This window comes from Scyliorhinus torazame, chromosome 28 (genome assembly GCF_047496885.1).
Source record: "Scyliorhinus torazame isolate Kashiwa2021f chromosome 28, sScyTor2.1, whole genome shotgun sequence".
NCBI classification, from domain to species: Eukaryota; Metazoa; Chordata; class Chondrichthyes; order Carcharhiniformes; family Scyliorhinidae; genus Scyliorhinus; species Scyliorhinus torazame.
Genome location: NC_092734.1, coordinates 7,914,044 through 7,931,607, shown reverse-complemented (window position 1 = coordinate 7,931,607; position 17,564 = coordinate 7,914,044). Strand labels below are relative to the sequence as shown.

Here is a 17,564-nt window from a genome sequence, read left to right as displayed (position 1 = left end):
TCGGGCAATGCACAGAGTGCCATTCGGGCAATGCACAGAGTGCCACTCGGGCAATGCACAGAGTGCCACTCGGGCAATGCACAGAGTGCCACTCGGGCAATGCACAGAGTGCCACTCGGGCAATGCACAGAGTGCCACTCGGGCAATGCACAGAGTGCCACTCGGGCAATGCACAGAGTGCCATTCGGGCAATGCACAGAGTGCCATTCGGGCAATGCACAGAGTGCCACTCCTCTACCTTCTCCCTGGGACCCTGCACATTTTTAAATGTCTTGATTGAATCTGCCTCCAGCACACTCGGGGACTGCATTGCGCATCCAAACCACTTGATGCCTGAACAGGATTTTATGATGATCTTTATTAGTGTCACAAGTAGGCTTACATTAACACCGCAGTGAAGTTACTGTAAAAGTCCCTTAGCCGCCACACTCCAGGGCGTGTTCAGGTACACAGAGGGAGAATTCAGAATGTCCAAATTACCTAACAAGCACTTCTTTTGGGACTTGTAGGAGGAAACCGGAGCACCCAGAGGAAACCCTCGCAGACACGGGGAGAACGTGCAGACTCCGCACAGACAGTGATCGAACCCGGGTCCCTGGCGCATTGAAACAACAGTGCTAACCACTGTGCTCCCGTGTCGCCCATACCTCTTTTGCCAATTAGCTTAAATCTGGGCTCTCTTGCGTTGATACGTCCAACAATCTTTCCCCCTCTGTCTGAACCCCTCGGGGTGTTGAATACCTCCATCAAGTCTCTCCGCTTTCTCTTCAAGGATACCAGTCCCAACCTTTCCACCCTACCTACATATCTGAAGTTCATTATCCCTGGGAACCATTCTTGTGAATCTTTCCTTACTCTCTTCTTCACAATGATGATGATCTTGGCCAAATAGCTCCCAATCCCAATAGCTCCTCGAGTGGCTCCATGTCCAGAGATCAGGAGGCTCTACCAATTTAGCTGACCAGGCTAAGAAACAGAAGCACAACACTCAGCAGGTCTGGCAGCATCTGTGGAGAGAGAAAACTCCGAGTAAAACTGGGTGATGTTAGTGATGAACAGGCTTTTAATCATGGGCAAAGTTCACCAACAGGGTGGGGAGGGAGTGGACATACAGGGAATGGAAACACACAACGTGAAAGTATTTATAAAGGAGCCATGGGACAGTTTTAACAAATTAAGTTTATTACCAAATCTCAATTACAAACATGTTAATACATAATACAGTGAATTAATTCAGATCAATTTGCACATTAGTAATGCAAAGGTGTGGAGGTTGTCCAAGTACAAATAACCCAGATGGAGGAAATCCCCTCTCCGAGGGCTAACTATAAACTTCACAATACATACAAGCTCCAACTAGTAAACAGACAATTAAACTAGTGCTCCCACAATGGCTAACCGTCTGCCCCGGGAGAGTTCTGAAAATATTATCTGAGAAATAAAGCCCAGTGCCACAGACACTGGGACCACACAACTCTGCTAATGGGGGAATGGGTTTGAAGCAATTCAATTGGACAAAAGGTCTTGGGTTATTGTAACCTAGACGCTCGAGTATTCAAATGAAAAATGACTGCTGGGACAGCATATCTACCCCTCCCCCGCTCCCCTCGTCCACCTTTGAGGGGGGGGGGGGGGGTAATAGCCTTCATCAGATCCAGAACGTGTAAGGGAAAACCAACAGGAGTTTATACCCAGTTTGTAAACTCAACCATTTCCTTCTCATAATGGGAGGGAACACTGGAAAGTGTCCAGTTACAGAGGGGTACACTGGAAACAGTGCCCTGTTACAGAAAGGACACACTGGAAACAGTGTCCAGTTACAGAGAGGTACACTGGAAACACTGCCCTGTTACAGAGGGGGTACACTGGAAACAGGGCCCAATTACAGAGGGGATACACTGGAAACAGTCCAGTTACAGAAGGGGTACACTGGAAACAGTGGGCAGTTACAGAATGGGTACAGTGGGCAGTTACAGAAAGGATACACTGGAAACAGTCCAGTTACAAAGAGGGTACACTGGAAATAGTACCCAGTTACAGAGAGGGTACACTGGAAACAGTTCAGTTACAGAGAGGGTACACTGGAAACAGTACCCAGTTACAGAGAGAGTACATTGGAAACAGTGCCCTGTTACAGAGAGGGTACACTTGGAAACAGTCCAGTTACAGTGGGGTACACTGGAAACAGGGCCCAGATACAGAGAGGGCACACTGGAAACAGTGCCCAGTTACAGAGAGGGCACACTGGAAACTGCCCAGTTACAGAGGGGTACACTGGAAACAGTGCCCCTTACAGAGAGGGCACACTGGAAACAGTGCCCAGTTACAGAGAGGACACACTGGAAACAGGGCCCAGTTACAAAGAGGGCACACTGGAAACTGCCCAATTACAGAGAGGTCACACTGGAAACAGTGCCTAGTTACAGAGGGGGTACACTGGAAACAGTGCCCAGTTACAGAGGCTACACTGGAAACAGTGCCCAGTTACAGAGAGGTCACACTGGAAACAGGTACAGAGAGGGCACACTGGAAACAGTGTCCAGTTACAGAGAGGGTACACTGGAAACAGTGCCCAGTTACAGAGAGGGTACACTGGAAACAGTGTCCATTTAGAGAGGGTACACTGGAAACAGTCCAGTTACAGAGAGGGTACACTGGAAACAGTGCCCAGTTACAGAGAGGTCACACTGGAAACAGGTACCGAGCGGGTACACTGGAAACCGTGTCCAGTTACATTGAGGGCACGCTGGAAACAGTGTCCAGTTACAGAGAGGGTACACTGGAAACAGTGAGGGCACACTAGAAACAGTGTCCAGTTACAGAGAGGGCACACTGGAAACAGTGGGCAGTTACAGAGAGGTCACACTGGAAACAGTGTCCAGTTACAGAGAGGGTACACTGGAAAGTGTCCAGTTATAGAGAGGTCACACTGGAAACAGTGTCCAGTTACAGAGAGGGCACACTGGAAACAGGTACAGAGAGGGCACACTGGAAACAGTGCCCAGTTACAGAAAGGGTACACTGGAAACTGGGCAGTTACAGAGAGGTCACACTGGAAACAGTGTCCAGTTACAGAGAGGGCACACTGGAAACAGGTACAGAAAGGGCACACTGGAAACAGTGTCCAGTTACAGAGAGGGTACACTGGAAACTGGGCAGTTACAGAGAGGTCACACTGGAAATAGTGCCCAGTTACAGATGGGGTACACTGGAAACAGTGTCCAGTTACAGAGAGGGTACACTGGAAACTGGGCAGTTCCAGAAAGGGTACACTGGAAACAGTGCCCAGTTATTTCTTCAGGCTGTGGAAAAAGTTCCAGACCAACCAGAAGGCGTTCAGAGAACATCCTGCCTCTGCTTTGTACAAACAGAAATGTAGCAAATGGAATGGGTTTATAGACTCTGAAAGAGCAAAAGTCCAGAGTGTCACATACGGGATGTGGGGGGAACCTTGGCAAGTGATGATTTTACAAGTTTTTTTTCAAAAAAAAGGTAGACGACCTCCCATCAAAAGTCAGAGAATTGTGCACAAATCTTTCGCAAACGCCCAGGTTATGAGGACAGTCTAAAATGCAGCCCTTTCAAGTCATTATGTGAAACCATGTTGAGGGAGGGAGTGCAGAGTACTGAGACATACTGTTTCAATGTACCAACTTCGGTATGATGCCACTTTCCATTCATTACAGGGTTACATATTAATTCATAGTGTTACTCCAGATACTCTGGGCAAGAAGGAGCAAAGAACAGTGTCTTCCCCCCCTCAATTTTTCTTCACCTTACCCTAAAAAGGACTGAAACCGAGAAGAAGTAAAGTGCAAAGGTGCACAGTTTATCCGGCGAAGTGGGGTGTCCACTTACATTGCCAGCACGTCATCCTTCCGATGGAGAGGGAGTTTCACGGACATGCAGGCTCCTACAAGTTTGCACGTTCATGTTCCCCTCATAAACAGACTAACCCTGTGACCATCAGTTTGGAGGAAAGTAAAGGAGAAATTGGCAACGTGTTTCATCAGCACCAGATTAATTTGTGGGGGAGTGATTAAACAAAGGGATCGTGTTCAAGGATCTCAGGATTAGCAAGAATCAGCGTGGTCTTAAACATAGCATTGAAGTACCATTAAAATTTCAACGCAATTATTAACAAGTGTGCACTGGTGTGCAAGTCCTGCATAGAGAGGTTGTGTGAGCACGTGTTACAGTACAGGTAGCACCTCAGAGCATCACCAATCGTCACACAAGACCTCAGGTTTTGCTACAGCGGCGGAGCAACAAGTTTCCAAAACACCAACACATAATATAACTGAAACACACAATTGGAAGTAATTCAACCGTCAATTCCAACAAAGGGTTGAGCACATCCGCATGAAAATGGACAATGAGTTTAAGGCGCAGAATCTCAAAGGAGCAATCCAGGTGTATTTTAAACTCGGTCTATGTCGTAATCGATTATTTAAAACATATCGAGAAAAAGTTGCACAGCAATTATTTTTTTGTTCTTAAATGCTGGAAGTAATTCCTATGGCAGCACTAAAATCGGTCTCCTGTCCGTAAATGATGATTATCACGTCTAGTCTGGAGTTCAAAGGGGGTCTCACGTTAACTGGGAGAAACTAACGGTGGTGTCATTCTTTTGAAAACCGCCCAAACGAGATTTGAGGTAGTGAAACCCCCAACATTCATTCTGAAATGTGTCAAAATATGGGGAGCAGGAAATGGATTAAAGACAGTTGATCATGAGCGATCGCATACGTGAGTTCAGCAGTCAAAGCACCCCGTCCCCACCACCCCCCTTTTACCATCCTCACTGATTCACAATGGACCTTCTGATGGGTATTTTTCACTGCCCTACCAAGCACAGTGCGTGAACAAGAGTGGGGGGGGGGGGGGGGGGGGGGATTCACCTGTGCGATCCATGTGGACTGCAAGTGTCCACCACTGCCTCCTCTTGGAGATATCCCGGCTGCTCCCAGCACTAACCTGCTCCAGCTCCAGTTATCGCAGTTCTCCATTCGTAGAGATCAGCAACTTCTAATTCATGAACCATTTCGCTCCTTTGAAAGAGATTCTGCCAAAAATAAAATTCCTTGGAAATAAAAGTAAAGCAGAAAGGCATCGAGGTGAATTACCACTTGCTGCTGAATGTCCGATCAATCAATATCGAGGTAAAACACTCATCTCACTGGGAAATCTCACTCAAGTATCTTTGAATGATTTTTTGAAAAAGTTTTGACCTCATATTTGCAAAGTATGAAGGGTTCCAGGCCAAAGATACGATTTTGGGGATAAAGCTTTTTTTTTTAAAAAAGTACAAAGAAAAGGCTTTGGGGATTTGAAAGTGGTCTAAAAATCACTGACAACATTCCCCAGTACATCGGATTGCCATTTTTCCCACATTTCCCATCGAGTCTGCAAAAATCAGGGAAGAGAATTGGATTCTCAACACCTCAGACCTGTCAGATTGTGTCCCAAAATTTCTTCCCGCCACCCAATCCATGATTTTATTTTCCTTTTTAAAAACCTATTTCTGCGTGTTTCAGTGCTGTGCTGAGGAGCCGTTCATGTGGTTTTTCTCTGCGCTGGGGAGCTCAGTGCTGTAGAGGCAGTCGAGAAATCCGTGCGATATCTCGGTCACCAGAGAACGGTCAGGAATTGACTGCGCCATGCCATATATGGCACCCTGGAGAGAGGGAGCAGAGAGAAAATCAGGTCATGTCTTGACATGTGACAACGTCATCCCATAGAATCCACTGAGGTTGATCCGTGATCAGTTTGGTTGATGGACTCCAGCCTGGTGTCCATGAGAAGCAACAACTTGTATTTTATTTTTCAAAATTACTTTTTTTCTAACAAATTTAGAGTACCCAATTATTATTTTTTTCCAATTAAGGGGCAATTTAGCGTGGCCATTTCACCTACCCTGCACATCTTTGGGTTGTGGGGGTGAAACCCACGCAGAGATGGGGGAGAATGTGCAAACCCCACATGGACAGTGACCCGGGGCCGGGATTCGAACCCGGGTCCTTGGCGCCATGAGGCAGCAGCGCTAACCGCTGCCGGCCTAACTTGTATTTATACAGCACTTTCTACGAAACGAAATATCCCCGGATTCTCCAAAGGAGCGATTATTAACATAAACGCAACATCAAGCCACACAGGGAGCTATTAGGGTAGGTGACCAGAAGTTTGGCCAAAGAGTTGGGATTTTAAGGAGCGTCTCAAAGAAAGAGACAAAGAGTGGTGGAGACGTTTAGGGTGGGAATTCCAGAGCTTAAGGAACTGAAGCCATGGCCTGAAAATGGGGAAGGGATGCACGAGAGGTTACAACTGGAATGTCATGGGGCTGAAGGAAATGACAGAGCTGGGGGAAGGGATTTGAAAAGAGGGATGAGAATTTTCAAAATCGAGGTGAAGTCAGGCTGGTGTGTGGGGAGATGGGAGATGGGTGAACGAGACTTGGCCCGACTTAGGATACAGGCAAATCTTGACGACTGCAGCAGGCGCAGTGTTGCTTCCTTGCAATGTTCCACGCAGCGAATTTATTCTGACGTCAATCCCCTGGCAATCGCTACCAGACACACCTGTAAGTAGGGCAACAAAACTCTACGAGAGGTTTGGGCACGAGCGAGGTTACGCACCTGACAACAGTAATGACCAAATCTTCTCCACCCCCTTGCATCTGATCATCAAACTCTCTATCCGAATGAATCTCTGCCCCCAAAACATATCTATCCTCCGATAACACTTGTTCTCAGCCCTCTCAACGTTGTAACTAGATTTTTCAAACTAAGCAGAGTCCAATTTTCTGGGCTTTAATGGCAATTTAGTATTCTTTAAAGTTTATTTTCACTGAGGCTCTTTCGTATTATCCGTTTCTTTAAATGCACTTCTTTATGGAAAAGTGGGAAGTCACCTTAAAATTAAAACCTGCCGGTTATTTAAACCCAGGCATTTGCAACAAGCATGAACAAGTGTGAAATAAGTTGAAACTTCAATTTTAAAATGCATTGAAACATCCCAAGATGCTTCCCAGATGCTGAATTAATTTTATGGGTGCTGAGTCAAAAGCAGCAATACTGGGGCATGCAAAGAGGAGTGTGATCAAACTGGTGGGATTCGAGGATTGGGAAGGATGAGTGTTTCAGACTCCGGAAGCTGGACAGCTAAAGGCAGGTGGATGTTGAAAGGTGTTAATGTCCTTCACAATGGAGAAATTAAATCTATTTAAGTTCCAGAATTCCCACACTAAACCTCTCCTCCTTCAAGACATTCCTCAAAACCTATCCCTTTGACCAGGCTTTTAGTCGCACGATCCCGGTATCTCCTTGTGCATCAATTTTATTGCGTAACACTCCTGTGAAGCTCCTTGGGAATTTTATTAACTTAAATGCAAATAGTTACTTGGTAGAATAGTGCTTACTTGAGTATTACTGGAAAATGAGACATATTGGACCGGGATTCTCCGCCGGCGTGATTCTCCCGTTTGCCGGCGCCCGGGGGTCTCCCGACGGCGTGGGGCTGCCCCACAATGGGAAACCCCATTGACCGGCCCGCGTAACGGAGAATCCCGCCGGCGGGTCGGGGCAGAAATGCGGCGGAGCGGAGAATCCAGCCCGCTGTCTTTGCTTTTCATGCACTCAGGACAGATGTAAGAATGCATTGCTGCTCCCTTCGAAATTTGGCATTCTTGGGTCTGTCCTGATGAGTGCAAGATGAAAAGCTTTGACAGGATGTCTCTCTCTTCCACAGAACTTATGTTCAAAGCGCAATATAAATGCAAGTCTTTGTCCTGGGATGTTTCTGCAGCAGAGTGCTGAGTGTACACTTACCCTGCCAGTGGTTTTCTCAGCTGGATTCTTCATTATTTCTGCCACACTTTCACCCAGATCCTTGACAAACTGGTCAGCCACCCCGTTCCTGGTATGTAGAAGTGTCAGACATATATGAATGCTGAAAGAGAAGAGGCAATCTCGGTTAAGGGCATCGTGGACACTCCCAAGCGGTTGTTATTCATCAACCTTCCACGAAACAGCAACTGGGCTATTAGTGAGGGAATGAAACAATCAGAATATTGATTGTGTCTTTAACCCCACCCCCCTCCTATTTCACTATTGGGCAAACAAGTACTTAGCAAGATATTTTTGTGTGTGTCAGTATTAGAGGCTTAACCATGAAGCGACTGTAAGGCAGTGTGTGCAGATAACATCTAAACTGCAGGAAATTGCTACAACTGAAACGGTTAGAGGGAACGAGTGCAGCTCTCTTCAATAGAAGAAGTTGCATTTATATAGCACCTTTCTGGGCCTCGGGAGGTCCTGATGCACGTCGCAGCCAATTGAATGCCTTTTGGAAGTGTGGTCACTGCTATAATGTAGCCAATTTGCACATAACCAGATCCCACCAACACCAATGAGGGAGATGACCAGTTTTACAGATGTGGGTTGAGAGGTAAACATTGGCCCGGATACCAGGGGAACATCTTTTCCTTGAACAGAGCCACGGGATCTTTAGCACCTGCTTGAGGTTTAATGTCTCATGCAAAATATGGTCCCCCCAACAGAGCAGTAATGCACTGAAGTGTCAGCCTGGATTTTTCTTTACTCCTTCTTGAGTGTTGTTGGAGCTGCACTCATCCAGGCAAGTGGAAAGTTTTCCATTGCACTCCTGATATGCACCTTGTAAATGGTGGTCTGACTTTGGGGAGTCAGGAGGTGATTTACTCGCTGCAGGATTCTTAGGCGCTGACCTGCTTTGGTGCAACAGTATTTATATAGTAATTCCAGTTAAATGTTTGGTCAATGGTAACGCCCATGATGTTGATTGTGGGGGATTCAGTGATGGTAATGCCATTATACGTCAAAGGGAGATGGTTAGGTCCTCTCTTGTAGGAGATGGTCATTGCCTGGCACTTGTGCATTACAAATGTAACTTGCCACTTGTCAGCCCAAGCCTGGATATTGTCCAGGTCCTCTTCCAATTGGATCTGGACTGCTGAGGAGTCACGAATGGTGCTGAACATCAGCAAACATCCCCACTTCTGGCCTTATGATAAGAGGGAAGGTCACTGATAAAGCAGCTGAAGATGATTGGGCCGAGGACACTACCCTGAGGAAATCCTGCAGTGATGTCCTGGGACTGAGTTGATTGAAATCCGCCAACCACAACTTTGTGCCAGGTATGACTCCAACCAGCGGAGAGTTTTCCCCGATTCCCACTGACTCCAGTTTTGCTAGGGCTCCTTGATGCCCCCTTTGGTCAAATGCTGTATTGTTTTCCAGGGCAGGCACTCACCTTATGGGCTGAAGTATTTGAAAGGCAGAGGTTTCCAAATTTCTTTCTGAAATTGATACCTTCTGCACTGTAAATTCTATGACACTACTATGAAATACTACTTGCTGCAGACCGGGATCCTGTGTTCAGAAGATTAGCAGAGGACAAATTTGGATGGTTTGAATTATAACTTTCTGAACCTAGACTATCTTCACAAAGGAGAGCACTGCATTAGACCGGAGTGCAAAGCAAGAGATATACACAGCAACATACAGAGTTACAGTGAGGACAGAGTGTACACGCGGAGAGCGACAGTGTGGACAGAGTGCACATGCAGAGAGTGACAGTGTAGACAGAGTGTACATGCAGAGAGTGATAGTGAGGACAGAGTGTACATGCAGAGAGTGACAGTGTAGACAGAGTGTACATGCAGAGAGTGATAGTGAGGACAGAGTGTACATGCAGAGAGTGATAGTGTGGACAGAGTGTACATGCAGAGAGTGACAGTGTGGACAGAGTGTACATGCAGAGAGTGACAGTGAGGACAGAGTGTACACGCGGAGAGTGACAGTGTGGACAGAGTGTACACGCGGAGAGTGACAGTGTGGACAGAGTGTACATGCAGAGAGTGACAGTGTGGACAGAGTGTACATGCAGAGATTGACAGTGTGGACAGTGTGCGGAGAGTGACAGTGCGGACAGAGTGTACATGCAGAGAGTGACAGTGAGGACAGAGTGTACATGCAGAGAGTGACAGTGAGGACAGAGTGTACATGCAGAGAGTGACAGTGTGGACAGAGTGTACATGCAGAGATTGACAGTGTGGACAGTGTACATGCAGAGAGTGACAGTGAGGACAGAGTGTACATGCAGAGAGTGACAGTGAGGACAGAGTGTACACACGGAGAGTGACAGTGAGGACAGAGTGTACATGCAGAGAGTGACAGTGTGGACAGAATGTACACGCGTAGAGTGACAGTGAGGACAGAGTGTACACGCGGAGAGTGACAGTGAGGACAGAGTGTACATGCAGAGAGTGACAGTGTGGACAGAATGTACACGCGTAGAGTGACAGTGAGGACAGAGTGTACACGCGGAGAGTGACAGTGAGGACAGAGTGTACATGCAGAGAGTGACAGTGAGGACAGAGTGTACACGCGGAGAGTGACAGTGAGGACAGAGTGTACATGCAGAGAGTGACAGTGTGGACAGAATGTACACGCGTAGAGTGACAGTGAGGACAGAGTGTACATGCAGAGAGTGACAGTGAGGACAGAGTGTACACGCGGAGAGTGACAGTGAGGACAGAGTGTACATGCAGAGAGTGACAGTGTGGACAGAGTGTACATGCAGAGAGTGACAGTGTGGACAGAATGTACACGCGTAGAGTGACAGTGAGGACAGAGTGTACACGCGGAGAGTGACAGTGAGGACAGAGTGTACATGCAGAGAGTGACAGTGAGGACAGAGTGTACACGCGGAGAGTGACAGTGTGGACAGAATGTACACGCGTAGAGTGACAGTGAGGACAGAGTACATGCAGAGAGTGACAGTGAGGACAGAGTGTACATGCAGAGAGTGACAGTGAGGACAGAGTGTACATGCAGAGAGTGACAGTGTGGACAGAGTGTACATGCAGAGAGTGACAGTGAGGACAGAGTGTACACGCGGAGAGTGACAGTGTGGACAGAGTGTACACGCGGAGAGTGACAGTGTGGACAGAGTGTACACGCGGAGAGTGACAGTGAGGACAGAGTGTACATGCAGAGAGTGACAGTGAGGACAGAGTGTACACGCGGAGAGTGACAGTGTGGACAGACTGTACACGCAGAGAGTGACAGTGTGGACAGAGTGTACATGCAGAGAGTGACAGTGAGGACAGAGTGTACATGCAGAGAGTGACAGTGAGGACAGAGTGTACATGCAGAGATTGACAGTGTGGACAGAGTGTACACGCGGAGAGTGACAGTGTGGACAGAGTGTACATGCAGAGAGTGACAGTGAGGACAGAGTGTACATGCAGAGAGTGACAGTGTGGACAGAGTGTACACGCGGAGAGTGACAGTGTGGACAGAGTACATGCAGAGAGTGACAGTGTGGACAGAGTGTACATGCAGAGAGTGACAGTGAGGACAGAGTGTACATGCAGAGATTGACAGTGTGGACAGAGTGTACACGCGGAGAGTGACAGTGTGGACAGAGTACATGCAGAGAGTGACAGTGTGGACAGAGTGTACATGCAGAGAGTGACAGTGTGGACAGAGTGGACATGCGGAGAGTGACAGTGAGGACAGAGTGTACACGCGGAGAGTGACAGTGTGGACAGAGTGTACATGCAGTGAGTGACAGTGTGGACAGAGTGTACACGCGGAGAGTGACAGTGTGGACAGAGTACATACAGAGAGTGACAGTGTGGACAGAGTGTACATGCAGAGAGTGACAGTGAGGACAGAGTGTACACGCGGAGAGTGACAGTGAGGACAGAGTGTACACGCGGAGAGTGACAGTGTGGACAGAGTGTACACGCAGAGAGTAATAGTGTGTACAGAGTGTACATGCAGAGAGTGACAGTGTGGACAGAGTACATGCAGAGAGTGACAGTGAGGACAGAGTGTACACGCAGAGAGTAATAGTGTGTACAGAGTGTACATGCAGAGAGTGACAGTGTGGACAGAGTGTACATGCAGAGAGTGACAGTGTGGACAGAGTGTACATGCAGAGAGTAATAGTGTGTACAGAGTGTACATGCAGAGAGTGACAGTGTGGACAGAGTGTACATGCAGAGAGTGACAGTGTGGACAGAGTGTACATGCAGAGAGTGAAGGTGAGGAGGGAGTTAGCACAGAGGGAGTTTATACAGGGGAGTTTGCACAGGGGGTGTTTGCACAGGGGGAGTTTACACAGGGGGAGTTTGCACGGGGGGAGTTTGCACGGGGGGAGTTTACACGGGGGGAGTTTACACGGGGGGAGTTTACACGGGGGGAGTTTACACGGGGGGAGTTTACACGGGGGGAGTTTACACGGGGGGAGTTTACACGGGGGGAGTTTACACGGGGGGAGTTTACACGGGGGGAGTTTACACAGGGGAAGTTTACACAGGGGAAGTTTACACAGGGTAGTTTACACAGGGGGAGTTTACACAGGGGAAGTTTACACAGGGGAAGTTTACACAGGGGAGTTTACACAGGGGGAGTTTACACAGGGGAAGTTTACACAGGGGAAGTTAGCACATGGGGAGTTTGCACAGAGGGAGTTTACACGTGGGGAGTTTGCACAGAGGGAGTTAACACAGGGGGAGTTTACACAGGGGAAGTTAGCACATGGGGAGTTTGCACAGAGGGAGTTTACACGTGGGGAGTTTGCACAGAGGGAGTTAACACAGGGGGAGTTTACACAGGGGGAGTTTGCACAAAGGGAGTTAGCACGGGGGAGTTTGCACAGAGGGAGTTAGCACAGGGGGAGTTTGCAGAGGGGGAGTTTGCAGAGGGGGAGTTTGCAGAGGGGGAGTTAGCACAGGAGGAGCTTGCACAGGGTGTGTTTACAATGTAAATGGATGATGACGCACCTGGACGGGAACTGCAAGTTGTTGAGGTTCCATCCTCTGGATGACATTGCATCCGATAGACGGAATATATCGAATGTATCGGAGCCAATGGCCACTACAGACACTTCCGGGTTTCCAAAGATGAAAATTTCATTTATTTTTCTCAACCTTTAAAATAAAAACAATGGCAGCAAGTGGTTTAGCACATGGAGAAAACCTGAGTCAACACCTTGTAAGTGATAATAACATAACTTCAAAAAGCCAGCAATGCCCTCGAGCATTGGGTGGAGAACTAAATAATGGAATGATTGCAGAGGAAGAATACCGAAATATATCAGTCAGTACCAGGCTGTCCAATAGGATGTGGAGGCAATTCGCATCGTAGACTTCAGTTTGATTTCTACCTATTCTCTCGGGAAAGCGGGGATTCCCTGCTCATGTCAACCAGCAATCAGCACCTTCCAATACCTCACTCTGTTCATTCAACTTCCCCAAAAATCGGGTTTGGATCCACTGCACTGGAGGGATTTCTTTTTGTTGAGGCTATGACTCAGTTTGTTTTGCAAAATCTTCCATGCGTCAATGGCAGAACTGCACCACGAGATGGAGCTGGAGGACAAAGTTGGTCACTCTCAGCGATTTGTAAACTTCTATAAATAGAACTTTGGCAGCACGGGCAAGCCTTAATTTTATGCAGAACCTTTTCACTTCCAAGGCGTGCATCATCCACTGTGTCCTTGCTCAACATGTTTACGGAACACAAGCAAAATCCTGCTGGTGCTGGAAATCTGAAATACAAATAGAAAACGCTGGGGATAACTCATCAGGCCTGGCAGAGAGAAACAGGGTTCACGTTTTGAGTCTTCTTCAGAGCTGCTCCACAGATGCTAATGACAACATTCCATGCATTTGCTGGCCTGGGAAGCTACTGCAGATCCCACATTTTGCATTGCCAGAAAAAAAGTCCCTTCTTTTCCCCCATGTTCAAAGCAAAACACCAGGCGATTTGAGCTCTTGTTTTCTATTCGACTCTGTCAAAATTCTCAAGGTCAAAGCATCCAAGAGCAGCTCCAGCAGAACAGAAAAGCATCAGAACACGAGAATTTGCAGGAGGAGGCCATTCAGCCCCTCGAGCCTGCTCCGCCATTCAATGAGATCACGGCCGATCGGATTGTGGCCCCTACACCAGTCTCCTGCCTGTCTCCCGAACCCTCGACTCACATGTTGATCAAAAGTCTATCTGTCCTGCCCTTGAATCTATTCAATGACCCAGCCTCCACTGCTCGCTGGGGGAAAAGTATTCCCCAGAGAGTAAGAAAATCTCCTCACCTCAGTCTTAAAGGGGAGAGACCCTTACTGTTAAAACTATGTCCCCTAGTTCTGGACTTCCCCACAAGGAGAAACATCCTTTTAGCATTCAACCTGTCAAGTCCCCTGAAAATTGTTTGTATTTCAGTAACATCACCTCTTATTCTTTTAAATTCTTCCAATGGCTAAAAGCCCAACCTGCTCAACCTTTCCCACAAAATAACCCCTCCATCCAGGGCATCAATGAAATGAAATGAAAATCACTTATTGTCACAAGTAGGCTTCAAATGAAGTTACTGTGAAAAGCCCCTAGTCGCCACATTCTGGCACCTGTTTGGAGAGGCTGGTACGGGAATCGAACCGTGCTGCTGGCCTGCCTTGGTCTGCTTTCAAAGCCAGCGATTTAGCCCTGTGCTGAACCAGCCCCTTGGAGTGGAGTGATCTTCACTGGGCTGCTTAAGTAAGAAGGGGTTCCACTCCCTGAACCTTCAACTTGTGTGTGACCACCACCTCCAGATCATGCACGTGTGCACACGCTTCCCCAGGAGTGTGCACGCCATCCTGGGGCAGTCTGAGATCCCTGGTGTCCTCGAAGGATACCCAAGGGTGACCAGCTTAACCATGGGGCATAATAATAATCTTTGTACAGAGGGAGAATTCAGAATGCCCAAATTACCTAACAGCACGTCTTTCGGAACTTGTGGGAGGAAACCGGAGCACCCGGAGGAAACCCACGCAGACACGGGGAGGACTCACAGACTCCGCACAGACAGTGACCCAAGCCGGGAATCGAACCTGGGACCCTGGAGCTGTGAAGCAACAGTGCTAATCACTGTGCTACAGTGCCGCCCATGGGATAAAGCTTAGGTCACGGCTAATGATGCCGGTACGGAGGCCGTTGACCGATGCGGAGACCCACTATAACAAGATCCATGTGGCCACCCGGGCTGTCATTGAGCGGTGATTAAAATGCGGTTCCCATGACTCGACCGCTCCAGTGGTGCACTGCACTGCACCCCCCAGAGGGTCACCCACTTTGTGGTGGTCTGCTGTGCCCTCCACAACCTGGCACAGCAGTGGGGCGGCAGGAGGAAGAACATGTGGCTTCATCAGACGAGGGGAGTGGACCAGGAGGGGCTGGTGGATGAGCCTGGGGAACAGCTAGAGGATAGAGGACATGCAGCGGCGACGGTCCGCATGTCCGGAGGGCCAGGGAGGCCCCCCTCGCCCGCTCCTCACAGGGCGTGACTTCATCCGTCATCTCACCCCCTGTCCCCGACCTGATTCAGCTCTCCCTCGCCCTGCCAGATCGAGGGCCACCATGCTCGGGGCAACCGGGGGAGGGGAGTGCAGGCCAGCCCGCAGTACGGGTTAACGTGACAGCCTTCACATTTCTCGGGTGTAAATGTGTTTTTTCTAATAAGGGGCAATTTAGCGTGGCCACCTACCCTGCAAATCTTTGGTTCTGGAGGTGAGACACACGCAGACACGGGGAGAATGTGCAAACTCCACACGGACAGTGACCCGGGTCCTTGGTGCCGTTAGGCAGCAGTGCTAGCCACTGTACCATCCAGGGTGTGCTGTGTTTTAATGGTGTACGGCCCTATCTCTAGCTACTGATGGTACCTCACGCCCGTGTCCTCTCAATGATCCTTAATCTTCTTAGCCATCCGCGCTCTGCCACTACGTCGAGCTGAGTCCCAGGATGCTCACACATCAGGGGCTCACTGATGCTCACTGTTCCCTGCAGCCTTTGATGTCCCTGGCGGGCCCTGGCTGACTTGCCGGTGGACATCCTTACCGTGCCACCCTGTGCTGCCCCCTGACCCCGACACAGCCGTTGGCAGGAAAGGGGGAGCCTCAGGAGGGTTGGTGACCGGCCTGGTCTCCCTGTAAGGAGGTTCCAGGTTGGCCTCCAGTTCCCTCCTACCGGTCGGTGTCAGTAGGGCCCTGGGGGCGGAGGGGAAGCTGGATTGAGCTCCAGAGGCCCCTGCATCATTGGGCTCTGCCAGCCCCGGTGGCTCCCCTTTGTCTGCACCAGGGTGTTGATGCCCTCAGCGATGCCTCTCTCACCCGGCCACCCTCCTCAGTGCTTCGCCAATATCCACTTGCTCTGGGACACTATCCTTGCCGACAGGGACATGCTCTGCAGCACCTTGGCAGTGTCCACCTGCGTCTGGGACACGTCCCCCAGCGACGTGTGGTCGGGTGGTTAACACTGAGCCCGAGAGCCTGGGGTGGCAGCAAGATATCGACGGGATGGTCAAACGGGCAGAAAAGTGGCAGCTGGAATTTAACCCTGAAAAGTGTGAGGTGATCCACTTTAGAAGGAGCAATTTGACAAGGAAGTATTCAAAGAATGGCACCATATTGGGAAGTCCTGAGGAACAAAGGGACCGTGGTGTGTTTGTAAATAGATCTCTGAAGGCAGACGGTCAGGTTAACAGGGTGGTGAGAAAGGCAGATGGGACACTTGCCGTTATCAATCGTGGCATAGATTACAAAAGCAGGGAGGTCTTGTTGGAGTTGTATAGAACTTTATAGGAAGGATGTGATTGCACGGGAGGGGGTGCAGAGGAGATTTCACCAGGATGGTGCCTGGGATGGAGCATTTCAGTTATGAAGAGAGGTTTGGGCTGTTTTCGCTGGAGCAGAGAGGACTGAGGGGCGACCTGATCGAGGTGGACAAGATTCTGAGTGGCATGGACAGGGCGGATAGCGAGCAGCTGTTGCCCTTAGTTGAAGGGTCAGTCACGAGGGGGACACAAGTTCAAGGTGAGGGGCCGGAGGTTCAGGGGGGATTTGAGGAAAACCCATTTTACCCAGAGGGTGGTGAGGGTCTGGAATGCGCTGCCTGGGAGGGGGGGGGGGGGGGGGGGGGGGGGGGAGAGAGGCGGGTTGCCTCACATCCTTTCAAAGGTACCTGGATGAGTACTTGGCACATCACAACATTCGAGGCTATGGACCAAGTGCTGGCAAATGGGATTAGGATTGGCAGAGCAGGTGCCTTTCATGCAGCGGTGCAGACTCGATGGGCCGAAGGGCCTTTTTCGCACTGCATTTTCTGTGATTCTGTGAAGTGAGGAGACCAAAACTGTACACAGTTCTCCAGGTACGATCTCGCTACGGCCATGATTACTCCAGGTACGATCTCGCTACGGCCATGATTACTCCAGTTACGATCTCGCTACGGCCATGTTTACTCCAGGTACGAATTCGCTACGGCCATGTTTACTCCAGGTGCGATCTCGCTACGGCCATGATTACTCCAGGTGCGATCTCGCTAAGGCCATGTTTACTCCAGGTGCGAACTCGCTCCGGCCTTGTTTACTCCAGGTGCGATCTCGCTACGGCCATGATTACTCCAGGTACGATCTCGCTACGCCCATGATTACTCCAGGTGCGATCTCGCTACGGTCATGATTACTCCATGTACGATCTCGCT

The 17,564-nt window shown here is 49.2% G+C and overlaps 1 protein-coding gene across 3 annotated transcripts in view; it reads right to left on the bottom strand.

Moving 5' to 3' along the window:
* Positions 1–1,161: 1,161 nt before the first annotated feature.
* sgpl1 (sphingosine-1-phosphate lyase 1) overlaps positions 1,162–17,564 on the bottom strand; it is a 78,317-nt gene continuing 61,914 nt past the window's right edge. For all 3 annotated transcript variants that reach the window (XM_072491417.1, XM_072491418.1, XM_072491416.1), the window contains exons 12-14: positions 12,833–12,979; positions 7,827–7,947; positions 1,162–5,677 (exon numbers count right to left, since the gene is read on the bottom strand). In XM_072491417.1, coding sequence (XP_072347518.1) covers positions 5,534–5,677; positions 7,827–7,947; positions 12,833–12,979 — 412 coding nt within the window. In that variant the 3' untranslated portion in view covers positions 1,162–5,533. The remainder of the gene's footprint in view (positions 5,678–7,826; positions 7,948–12,832; positions 12,980–17,564) is intronic.